The sequence below is a fragment of the Takifugu rubripes genome, chromosome 5 (assembly GCF_901000725.2).
Source record: "Takifugu rubripes chromosome 5, fTakRub1.2, whole genome shotgun sequence".
NCBI classification, from domain to species: domain Eukaryota; kingdom Metazoa; phylum Chordata; class Actinopteri; order Tetraodontiformes; family Tetraodontidae; genus Takifugu; species Takifugu rubripes.
In genome coordinates, this window is record NC_042289.1 from 3,810,841 (window position 1) to 3,822,700 (window position 11,860).

The 11,860-nt window shown below is 42.4% G+C and overlaps 1 protein-coding gene across 1 annotated transcript; it reads left to right on the forward strand.

The window, feature by feature from the left end:
* The first annotated feature begins 8,894 nt into the window (after positions 1 to 8,894).
* On the forward strand, positions 8,895 to 11,016 carry LOC115249947 (interferon-induced very large GTPase 1-like). Its single transcript, XM_029836641.1, has 3 exons — positions 8,895 to 8,928; positions 9,036 to 10,080; positions 10,940 to 11,016. The coding sequence occupies exons 1-3, from the start codon at positions 8,908 to 8,910 to the stop codon at positions 11,014 to 11,016; spliced, it is 1,143 nt and encodes a 380-aa protein (XP_029692501.1). The 5' UTR covers positions 8,895 to 8,907.
* The last annotated feature ends 844 nt before the right edge of the window (positions 11,017 to 11,860 follow it).

An 11,860-nucleotide genomic window follows, 5' to 3' on the forward strand; every position in this document is an offset into this window, starting at 1 on the left:
ATTGTAACGTGAAACCGTTTACTGCCTATCTATTTATATTTTTTAAAAATATAAACGTATAATGACATTGTTTTTAGTAGCCTATTGTACTGTTCAATCTTAACCCTTGCTTTATATATTTTTTGTCTTTAAATTTTAATGCATTACAGCCCATTATTATTATTGTTGTTATTATTATTAATAATACAATGATAATTATTAATATTATTGTATTTATTTATATAATAATTCAAATAGAAAGCCAGTACTGGTACAATATTCATAATACTCATAATGGGCAGTGCATCGTCATCACTGGCTAATCAACCTAACAGCGCCTCTCTCCAGAGGCTGATACCTGTGCAATAAAGCCGCCTCCTTCCGAGACTTATTTTTTTGAGTTTAAAATTGCGCGGGTTAAGCTCGTCTCTGATTGGATAATGATGGAAAGGCGCGAGCTCCTCGTTGACGGACACAACGGACACCACTCGCGAACGGGTCGGAACAGAGCAGAAATCGCAGAAATTTTTCATTTCAAAAGATTTTACAAAAAATCGACACACTACATACAAGATTTTGCAGGGTCTATAGTGACTGCGCAATTGGAAAGTCTAAAGTTTGCACGGTAAGTTTTCTTACTTTCTTTGGGAGACCTAGCAAAAATGTGTGCTAATAGCAAATGGCTTAAGTTAGCAATTCTCCATATTTCAGTACATCAGTTCGTAATTATTAAGCAGAAAGAGACAGACAAACACTTGAAATTTTAAAAATGATCACCTGTGTCTTTTGTAAAAAGAAATTGGTTACGTTAAGATGCTATGTGCAACATTGCAGAGTGCATAGGAATGAGCCACGCTGTCTTTTCAAATGTGTTGGCGCCAACTGTAATAAAACCTTTACTACTTACTCGGCTTTCAAGGGCCATTTTTACCGTGTGCACAATATACTTGAGCCACAAGCTGTACCTGTTGTTGTGGATTTAAAATGTGCGGTTTCTTTGTGTGTCCGCCATTTTCAAACAGTGAAAGAGCTTGTGTCACACTTAAAGGATCACATTGGTGAAGGCAGGTCTGTGTCATGTCCAGTAAGTGGTTGTAAGCACGTTTTTACAAAAAAATCCACATTTACTTCTCACATGTGTAGGAATCATAAAGAATGGATTTGAAGGGAAAAAGGCTTCTCAACTGCTTGACCACAGTTTGTGTCCACAAGAGCAAGAGATTCCATCAGACTTATGCAAGGCTTCAGAGGATGCAGGGACAGCATAGTGGCTGCTCAGAAGATGTGAAGGAGATGCTGCTGCTTCTGCTCAGCTACTTTGATGAGAAGGAGGAGTCCATGTTCTTCCATGTAGATGATACATGTCTGGCAGAAGAGGTTGAGCTAGGGCAGGTGCCTCTGACACCCACTATTATTGTCTCTGGTAAGTCTCTTGCATATGTGTCTGAATTTGTTATGTGAGTGACTGAGCTATGACCACCACACACTTATTAATATAACCTGTTAAATTATAGGCCAGTCCTGCTATTCCTCAACAAGGTACATGCTGAGTCTGGATCGGAACCTTGTCAACACAAACATCTCTTCCTTCATTTCTGCATTGTGGCTAATGTTTGGGAGCTACTACTGTTTCAACATCCATTATCCATCTGAGCTGGCTTCTACACTGGAGTTTCTTCAAAGGTGAGTAAACATTTCCTGGGACCTGGAGTCCGGACTGCACCCAGAGCCAAGGCCAAGAGTCAGACCCAGACTAAGAGCCGTAATCACACCTGGTCTTGGTGTGGGTCTGATTCTCGGCCTTGGCTCTGGGTGCAGCATTGGTTTTGATATGACTTTGAGTCTTGGCTCGGACCCAGACTCAGACTGTTTGTTTATATATGGATGTGTGTATTCATTCATTCCTATAGTCTCCTTTTACCTCATTAAAATGCTTAATATGTTTTTATATGCTTTTATTCTACTGGTGTTTTTTCTTGATAAACCCAGAAAAAGGAACCAAAGTAGAGAATAAAAACTCAAAGCGTCGTCTCAACGTGAACCCTCGAGTTCTGACCCTGATGCAGGATCTCGCTGATCATGAGTGGCGTGAAGGCTAAACAAGCTGAGTGCACAGCACCCCTCGGCCTCCACGCTGGTTCTGGAAGCCGGCATCAACGACCTCAAATTCCAGCAGTCGGAGGTTCTGAAGCAGGACTTCATCTCCCTGGTGGACCGTCTGCTGGACACGGGGAAGCGGCTAATTATCTCCGGCCCGCTTCCCCCACCTCGCTACGGTGACGTCGTCACCAGCCGCCTCCGCCAGCTGCACCTGTGGCTGAAGGGGTACTGCTTGGGCAACAGTATCCCCTTCGTTGACAATTTTGCTGCCTTTTTAAATAGACCCCATCTTTTTAAACGGGACGGCCTTCACCTAAACCACGCGGGGTCCCGGCTTCTATCTTTGAACATTGACTTGACTGTCCGTTCCTGCGCAACACCCACCTCCTGACTATTGGTTAAAACACATGCACGCCAACACTCTGCCCCCCACTCACACTCACATATAGGCTCACCCCCCGCACGCCCCACCATACATGCCCCTCCACCACTACTCCCATGTCTGCCATCAACATCACAGATCACTCACTCCATTGACACCATCACTTCATACAGACAGAAACCCAGGACTGTTCCCAGACGTGACAGTGCTTTTATTATTCCTATAAAAAGACATGATGAGTGCACGTCCGGCGCGGACATAAAGATGGCCGTGCTGAACGTGCGCTCTCTTTTAAACAAATCTTTTATAATAAACGATTTAATTCTAGACAAAAACCTTGATGGTATTCTCCTTACTGAGACATGGCTTGGCACTGATGCACCTGCTGTTCTCACAGAGGCTTGCCCCCCAGATTTTAACTTTTTATTTTCTACAAGGGGGGGTAGGAAAGGAGGTGGAACCGCCTCAATAACAAGGACCGAAATGTCTTCACGCGAGGTCTCTTTTAATACGTTTCCATCATTTGAGCATCATGCGTTTGTTTTTAGCAGCCCTCCGATTTTAAGCATAACAGTTTACAGACCACCCCAATACTCCACCTCTTTTATCAGTCAATTCTCAGAATTTTTATCAATCATTTATGCTAAATACAATAGGATTTTAATAACTGGTGATTTTAATCTACACCTCAACAACGCCTCGGACCCAGTGTCCAGAGAATTTTTAAACCTCCTTCACAGTCTGGATTTTAAACAACATGTCACGCAGCCGACCCACAACAGAGGTCGCACCCTGGACCTGGTCATAACCTATGGCCTGTCCGTGGGTGGGTCCTCTGTTGTGGATCTGGCCGTGTCTGACCACTTTTGCGTGTTTTTTAACATCACCAGTTTTAATCAGCGGGGGGCCCCTGTGAGAGCGGTGAGGAGACGCTACCTGACTCCTGAAGTGGCTGCAAATTTTATCCAGATTTTACAGAGCACTCCTGCAGAAATTTTACCAGCACCGTGTGATTTTATTGTTGACACTTTTAACAATAAATTAAAGTCAACGCTGGACTCTGTGGCTCCACTTGTCACAAAAACTGTACGAACAAAACGTGCACCACCGTGGAGAAATGAAGAAACTAGAATACTGAAAAGAACCTGCAGGAGTGCTGAGAGGAGGTGGAGGAAATCCAAACTGACCATCCATAAAGAAATATTTTATCAACACCTCAAAACCTACAATAACACAATCAAGCAGGCAAGAACTTCTCATTTCAAAAAACTAATCTCCAACAATAAAAACAACCCCAAATTTCTATTCCACACCATTGAGCTTTTAACCAACGGTAATTTTAACAAGTGTCCCACAACAACGACTGACACCCTCTGCGAGGCCTTTGCAGACCACTTCAGGAGTAAAATCGATAATATTAGATCCAGTCTTTTATCACAGCAAATTTTTATCAACAACACCCCTGGATCATTGCTTCCACCTGAGGAGACACTGGAGAGTTTTGTCCTGGTTGATGCGAGGACACTTGGTCGAGTTTTCTCCCAAGTTAGGCCCACAACCTGCCTTTTAGATCCAATTCCCACACCGTTTTTCAAAACATTTTATGGATTCTTTGAGGAACATCTCTTATATATGGTGAATTGCTCTCTTCAGACAGGTGTCTTCCCCACCTCCTTTAAAACAGCGGTGGTGAAGCCCCTTCTGAAGAAGAGCAATCTAGACCACAGCGTTTTAAATAACTATCGGCCAGTATCCAACCTACCATTTTTAAGTAAGATTTTAGAAAAACTTGTTTTTAACCAAGTAAATGATTTTTTAAACTCAAATGATATTTTAGAGAGGCATCAGTCTGGTTTTAGGATGAACCACAGTACAGAGACAGCCCTTTTAAAGATTTTAAATGACATCAGGTGTAACCTAGACAACAAAAAGCTCACGGTGTTGGTTCTGCTGGATCTGACCGCCGCTTTTGATACAGTAGACCACCATATTTTATTGAATAGACTGAAGAACCTGGTCGGCCTCTCTGGTACTGTTCTTAACTGGTTCACCTCCTACCTTAGTGATCGAAGCTTCTTTGTAAGTATGGATACATGTTCCTCGAGAATCCATGAGACAAAGTGTGGGGTTCCCCAAGGGTCAATTTTAGGTCCAACCCTTTTTAATCTTTACATGCTTCCTCTTGGGGATGTCATCAGGAGCCACGGCATCAGCTTCCACAGCTATGCTGACGATACGCAACTGTACATTGCCGTGGCTCCTGATGACACAGGGCCAGTTGATGCCCTTTTTAACTGTATTTTAGATATCCAGTCATGGATGGCAGAAAACTTCCTACAGCTCAACCAGGACAAAACAGAAGCCTTAGTTATTGGTCCTGAAGGTCAGAGAGAGAAGATTTTTCCAAAATTGAAGGATTTTAAGCCATCTCAATCTGTAAAAAATCTGGGTGTGATCCTTGACTCTGAGCTTAGTTTTATTCCACACATCAAAAACATAACCAAGGTAGGTTTTTACCACCTGAAGAATATAGCCAGAGTCCGCCCGTTTCTCTCTCAGGCCAGCACGGAGGTACTGATGCACGCTTTTATCTCCTGTCGTTTAGATTATTGTAATGCCCTGCTCTCTGGTCTTCCAAAAAAGAGCATCACAAACCTACAATTACTACAAAACTCAGCTGCACGAGTGCTGACGAGGACCAGAGGGCGGGAGCACATCACACCAGTTTTAGAATCGCTGCATTGGCTACCCGTGCGTTTCAGGATCGATTTTAAGGTTCTTTTATTAGTTTTTAAATGTCTTAATGGTCTTGGCCCGACTTATTTATCTGACCTGCTTTTATTCTATCATCCCTCGCGGACTCTGAGGTCCTGCGACACCGGCCTTTTAACCATTCCACATGTAAGCACTAAAACGCACGGGGAAGCGGCCTTCAGTTATTATGGTCCCCGACTGTGGAACAGCCTGCCGGAGAACCTCAGGGCCGCAGAGACTGTTGAGATTTTTAAAAAGAGGCTCAAGACACACCTTTTTAATCAAGCCTTTAATTGATTTTCTGATTATTTTAAATTTATGTCTTATCCTTACTTTACTTGACACTTTTACTGTTTTACTCCCTCAGTTCTTAGTCTCTCAGTTTTTATTCTTTACACCTTTCATCTCATTTACTGTTTTAGTCTGTTTTAGTCTTAGTGCTGTTTTACTCCCTCAGTTCTTATTCCCAGTTTTTAGTCTTTACACCTTTTATCCCATTTACTGTTTTAGTCTGTTTTAGTCTTAGTACTGTTTTACTCCCTCAGTTCTTATTCCCAGTTTTTAGTCTTTATACCTTTTATCCCATTTACTGTTTCAGTCCTTCGGTCTTTAGCTCCAGTGTCTCCTCATGGTGTTTCCTCATGGGGGCCTGCCAGGCTGGGAGATGTTTCCGGTCTACCGCTGGAGGTGCTGTCCCATTGTCGACCCTGGCCTGGGTGGTTAGGGGGCTCTGTGCTTTGGTGTGAAGCCTCCGGTCTGTCCGGGTCGGGGTGGTCTTTGTGGCGGTACCACCTGTGGTCGCGGACCGTGACCTCCCTCGGCCTGGTGGGCCTCCAAAGGTGGCGTCTCCTTCGCCTCAGGTCTCGGTGCCCAGCCATGTCTCAGCTTGCCTCAGCTTGCTTATGTGTGTGGGTGTGTGTGTAAGTGTGTTGTATGCATGTGTGTGTGTCTGTCCTTTTCTTAATTCTGTTGTTCTCTTTGCTGTTTTTATCCTTTGTGAGGCACTTTGTGCTACCTAGCGTATGAAAAGTGCCATATAAATAAAGATTGATTTGATTTGATTTGATTTGAAGGACTCTGTGTTGACTCCTAGAGAAGAGGTGCTGTTAATTTTCACTTTGTTAAATGTACAACATGCAAGTTTTGTTTTAAAGGTGCATTTTGTAACTTTCTATGAAGAGGTTCTGCCACCTGCTTGTTGTCCTTGTTATCCAACAATGTTCCACAGTATTGTAAAAATCTTGTCTATCTTCAATTACTCAAATAGAATATGTTTTAGCAAAAAATAACACAGATAAAGTATGACTTGTAACTCTGTCTGTTCAGCAGTTAAAAAGAGCCAATGCTTGAAAGTTCTTTGTGTTGGGGTCCAGGGTTGTGTTGCTGGTTTCTTCCTGCAGTTGCTTGGAGGAGCCACTCATCAGCCACGGCTGGCGCCGCAGGCAGACGCACCTGCGGGCTCTCTTCAATCTACCGTGCTATTTACCATGCTATCTTCCCTGCTTGTTCGAGGTCTCCATGTCGTCTGCTGGACCTGTGAATGTGCAGAATCGGACTCCTGAGATTCCTGCAGTCCAGGACTGCCTTTGTGTCCTTGGTGAACGTTCGCAGGTCCAGCAGACGACATGGAGACCTCGAACAAGCAGGGAAGACGCAAGGGAAACAGGCAGAACAAAGCATCAAAGCCACAACACACAGGGGTTCTGTCCTTAAATGGCACGGTAGATTGAAGAGAGCCCGCAGGTGCGTCTGCCTGTGGCGCCAGCCGTGGCTGATGAGTGGCTCCTCCACGCCACTGCAGGAAGAAACCAGCAACACAACCCTGGACCCCAACGTCTTTGCATGCTCTATATTTTGAAAAAATGAATCTAATTGTTTGCAACTAATCACAATGGCTGTTCAATAAATTTCCTAAAAGTGATATTCTCTTGTCTTTTATCATGATGTATTTTTGCATTTTTTTGGTGTAGTTCTAATCATTTTAAACTGATTATTAAAACATACAACTACTGCATATAATGAGTAGCTTGTATGTAGAATATACAGAACAGCTCCATTTAACATGCAAAGTTTTACTGTTCTACCAGTTTAAATCGTTTTTTGCCTGGTAGTTCCACATTAATTTTACAATTTATTGACGCATAATAAGTAGTTACATGTAAAAAGTACAGGAAATGATCTATTTATATACAACAATGATCCATGAAATTGATAGATTTTTTTTGTAGAATTAACAGTTCAGCCTTGGCATTCACTGTAAAACCATTTACATATTTTCTTTGTAAATTTATCTACTGTCCTGTTGGTTTTTTTTACAGGAATTCTCTGGTAACCCCAGCTGCCAGCGTTTTCCTGTAAAAACGACGGTCTTTTTCTAACAGTGTAGGCTCTCCCTCCCCAAAATCCAGTGTTTCCTCTCACCTGTTTTGAACCATTTCTCTCCACATTCTGGTCTTTACCAGAACGTTACAAGTCAATTTTGTTTAAAGGTTAACTTGTATTTTACGGGAGGTGACCCACTGGTGCTCCAGGACTTATGGGACTCTAAAATCAAGATGTCTTCAAGTGATGAAGGTAATTTTTGAAGTTTTAAAAACTATTGTACACCTCAGTTACATCAGTGTAGTGATGAAATAGTAAAAGTATTGAAGTCAATATATAAAGTTGAGATTTATTAAGTTTATTTTATTTTTCTTCTATATATTAAGATCAAAGTTCTCTGTGTATTTTGTTTCAGTGGCAGCTGAACTCACACTTGTGTTAGTTGGTGACACCAATTCCATGAAGACAGGATCACAAAACATCTTATTTGACCATGACAAGCAAGCAAATGTGGAGCAGATTTCAGAGGGACTGTACGACTTATGTGGTCGTCACATCTCAGTCATTAATCTGCTCGGTCACCAAAACAGTGAAACGTGTCAGTTGAATAAAGGCGTTCATGCCTTTATTTTACTGGTGTCCAACAGTCATCATGAAAGCTCTTATAGAGCAGGACGTCAGTGGTTAGAGAAAGCTTTTGGAGAGGAATCGTTGCCATATTTGCTGACAGTTGTGACTCACGAGTCTGATGAACAATGTAAAAGTGCGTTGACAAACCTGAAAGGAGACGATAGTTTTAATGACAAAAGATACCACACATGCAAAAAAGGTATGACAGACCAAAGAGAAATGGTGACACTGTTGGAAAAGGTAGACGTCATGGTCCAAGAAAATAATCCCAGCTGTTACACCCGACCCAAGTGTGAGGGAGCCCATGAAGAAGACAAGATCAAGTCCTCAGAGTTCCAGGGAAATCAACAAGGTAAGTTCAACAGAGAGAGAGAGAGATGAAATAAGTGTAAATTACTCAGTTACATTGAACAGCAAAAACAAACCCTCCAGCAATGTAATTAAAACTAATCTAAAAAGAATCTCAAATTTCACTGCAACATTTTAAGAGAGGAAATCCACCATTTTGGACAGCAACAATCAGGTTGGACTGTTAATATTGTGACACTTTCCCATTAAGGTAAATCAAACGTTCATTGAGTCTTGAAAATAAGATGTGGCTTGAATCTCCTGCAAAGGTCACTGTTACACATGTATTACATGGTAATAAAGTCAGTATCAACAAAGGTTTAAACTTCAAACTTGTTCTGACTTTGTGATAATCACATTTTAAATATGTTTCAGATTCTTTACATTCAGCTATGGATGAAACCAGGAGAAAGGTAAAAAAAAACCCTCTAAATTCAGACACAGGAACAGTTCATTCACATTCTGCAGTATTGTGCTACCTCGGGCTTCACAACATGCACAATTCTCTGCTTATTTGTAGCAGCTGCCCAAGTCGTCTGATGAGTCTACTATGAAGACACAAGAAGCTGAATTCTCCAGTCTCCTGGGAAGACTTTGCCTTCAAGACAAGTACAGACAGAAGCTGACTCCTGCTGACTTCCTTAAAATACGTCCACCTCTGGAACAGGAGCCTGGCACATGTGAGAAGGATGTTGTTCTTATGTTTTCACAGAGGTTGATGTTGTTAGACTACACAGCCAGATATATTCCTATCACACAAGATGATCCAGATCCAGGACAGTCAGATCTTGTTCCACAGTCCAGCACTGTTGAGGCAGAAAAAGATGTTTTTGCTGCATTTTTTTGTGTTCCAGACAGTAGTGAATCAAAACAGCAAAGTGTGCATCCCATGGACATACAAATGGCACTTTTTCACTGCTCAGACAGCTTTTTAAAGCAGAATCTAATAACTAAATTATCCCAGTGTCAGTACGCCCTACCTTTGCTTGTTCCTGACCCAGTCACGATGGATATCCAATGTCCATTGTGGACTTTCAGACAAATAAAGAAAACAAGGAAAGCAACAGGAAACCAAGATAATTCAAACACTGTCACATTGAAGACTGTGCCAATCTGCAACGCCAAGACACCCGTGGTGTCATTTTTCCGCCTGGGTTCACTGTCGCTCTCCAAGTCTCAGCTGATAAACAATTTGATCAGCAGCCGTCATAACACCTTCTACCACAGAGACTGCCAGGGAAGCACCAAAACTCGCCATTTGATGGAAGGAGTAGCAGAGATTGCCTGGTACTGCCCTGCTGGTAAATCCAACGATGCGTTCACTGACTGCACTGCTTTCTGTAACCTTCACGGTGATGCTCGGCTTCTGGAAAAGCAGCGCAGCATACTGAGTGAAAAATCCTCAGTCACTGTTGTTCTCATCTCTGCTCGGAGTGAAAATGACATAAACCTTATTGAAGACCTCATGAAGTCTACAAAGCCTCTAATTTTACTTATTGTTGAAGAGAAATCCAATACTGTTCAGTTCACCAAGGGGAAGTATTCAATTGGTCTGAAAGACAGAGGCCAGTCAAATGTTTCTGAAGAGTTGAAAAGAATCATTCAAAATATTCTAGCTGGACCCCATGATTCCTTTCAGCTTGAGTCCATGGCTACGGTCTCTGGAATCAGGCTGGATGAAGAAGACGAAGCCTGCCAAAAGGGAAAAAGCTGCTGCAGAGAAGGTGATGGATTTAATCAAGGGACATGATGTTTCTGCGATTAAAGAGAAATTCCTCACTTGTCAAGGTGAAATGTGGCAGAAGTGGTGTGACACAAACAAGAAACAGTATCGCCTCAAAGACCAAGCTGAGATGGATAAAAGCCAAAAGCAGCAGAAACTGAAAGAAATTAGAGAAATTCAATGTAGGAATTTTTGTGGTGAACTTGTAAATGTATTTGTTGAAGGCATCTCATCTCTGACGCCCAGTGAGAAAGAGTATTTCCTGAAATGGACCCAGCTCTTAATAGACGACCTCACCACAGAGAATGTCTCTTCAATTCTCCAAAACTATGATGGCACATGGTCAGAGGTGTTGATGTTGAAAGAGAAAACGGAGCAGTCCGATCAGCTCAGAGCAAAGCAACAGGAGCTTGAACAAATATCAGAGAAACTACATAAAGCAACGTTCGGCTTGGAGCACATCTATAGAGAAATGGGTCAGATCTATGAAGCCCATGCATCTCTGCAGAAACAACCACTGACAGGACAAACAGACTGGTCCCAGTACCCTGAACTGGCTGCAGAGCTGATGATATCAGGTCACCCAATCGAGCTGATGGATGGTGATGCAGGTCATGTGCCTATAACATGGATCCCAAGACTTTTAGAAGAAGTCATCCAAAAACTGGGTGACAAGAGAGTTTTTGTTTTGTCCGTTTTAGGCATCCAGAGCAGTGGAAAATCAACAATGCTGAATGCCATGTTTGGATTACAGTTTGCAGTGAGTGCTGGCAGATGAACAAAAGGTGCATTTATGCAGCTGCTCAAAGTGTCAGACGAGCTGAGGGACCTCCTGAAGTTTGATTATGTTCTGGTGGTGGACACTGAAGGACTTCGTGCTCTTGAGCTAGCAGGTCATAGTGCTCTTCATCGTGACAATGAACTGGCCACATTTGTTGTAGGTCTGGGAAACATGACACTGATCAACGTCTTTGGAGAGAACCCCTCTGAGATGCAAGATGTTTTGCAAATTGTCGTCCAGGCTTTCATGAGGATGAAGGTCGTTAAACTTTCTCCCAGCTGTGTGTTTGTTCACCAGAATGTTGCAGATGTAGCAGCTGCAGAAAGGAACATGGAGGGAAGGCGACGTCTGCAAGAAAAACTGGACAAGATGGTTCAACTAGCTGCAGAAGAGGAGGTTTATGACGCTCAAAGCTTTAGTAGTGTCATTTCATTTAATGTGCATGAAGATGTCAAATACTTTGCCCAGTTGTGGGAGGGAAGCCCACCCATGGCTCCTCCCAATCCAGGTTACAGTGAAAGCATCCAAGATCTGAAGAACTTTATCATCTCTAGATCTTCACAGTCCACTGGGATTACTTTATCACAGTTCAAAAGCAAAGTTCAGGACCTGTGGAATGCTCTGTTAAATGAAAACTTTGTTTTCAGCTTCAAGAACACTTATGAAATATCAGTGTACAGAAAACTTGAGGTAGCGTATGGGAACTGGACCTGGACCCTGAGAAACAAGATGTTGGCTGTTGAAAACCAGCTTCACGTTAAAATTGAAAACGGAACAGTTGACAAAATCAGTCACCCTGATCTTCATAACCAACTTAATGAAGCATGGGAAAAAATAACAA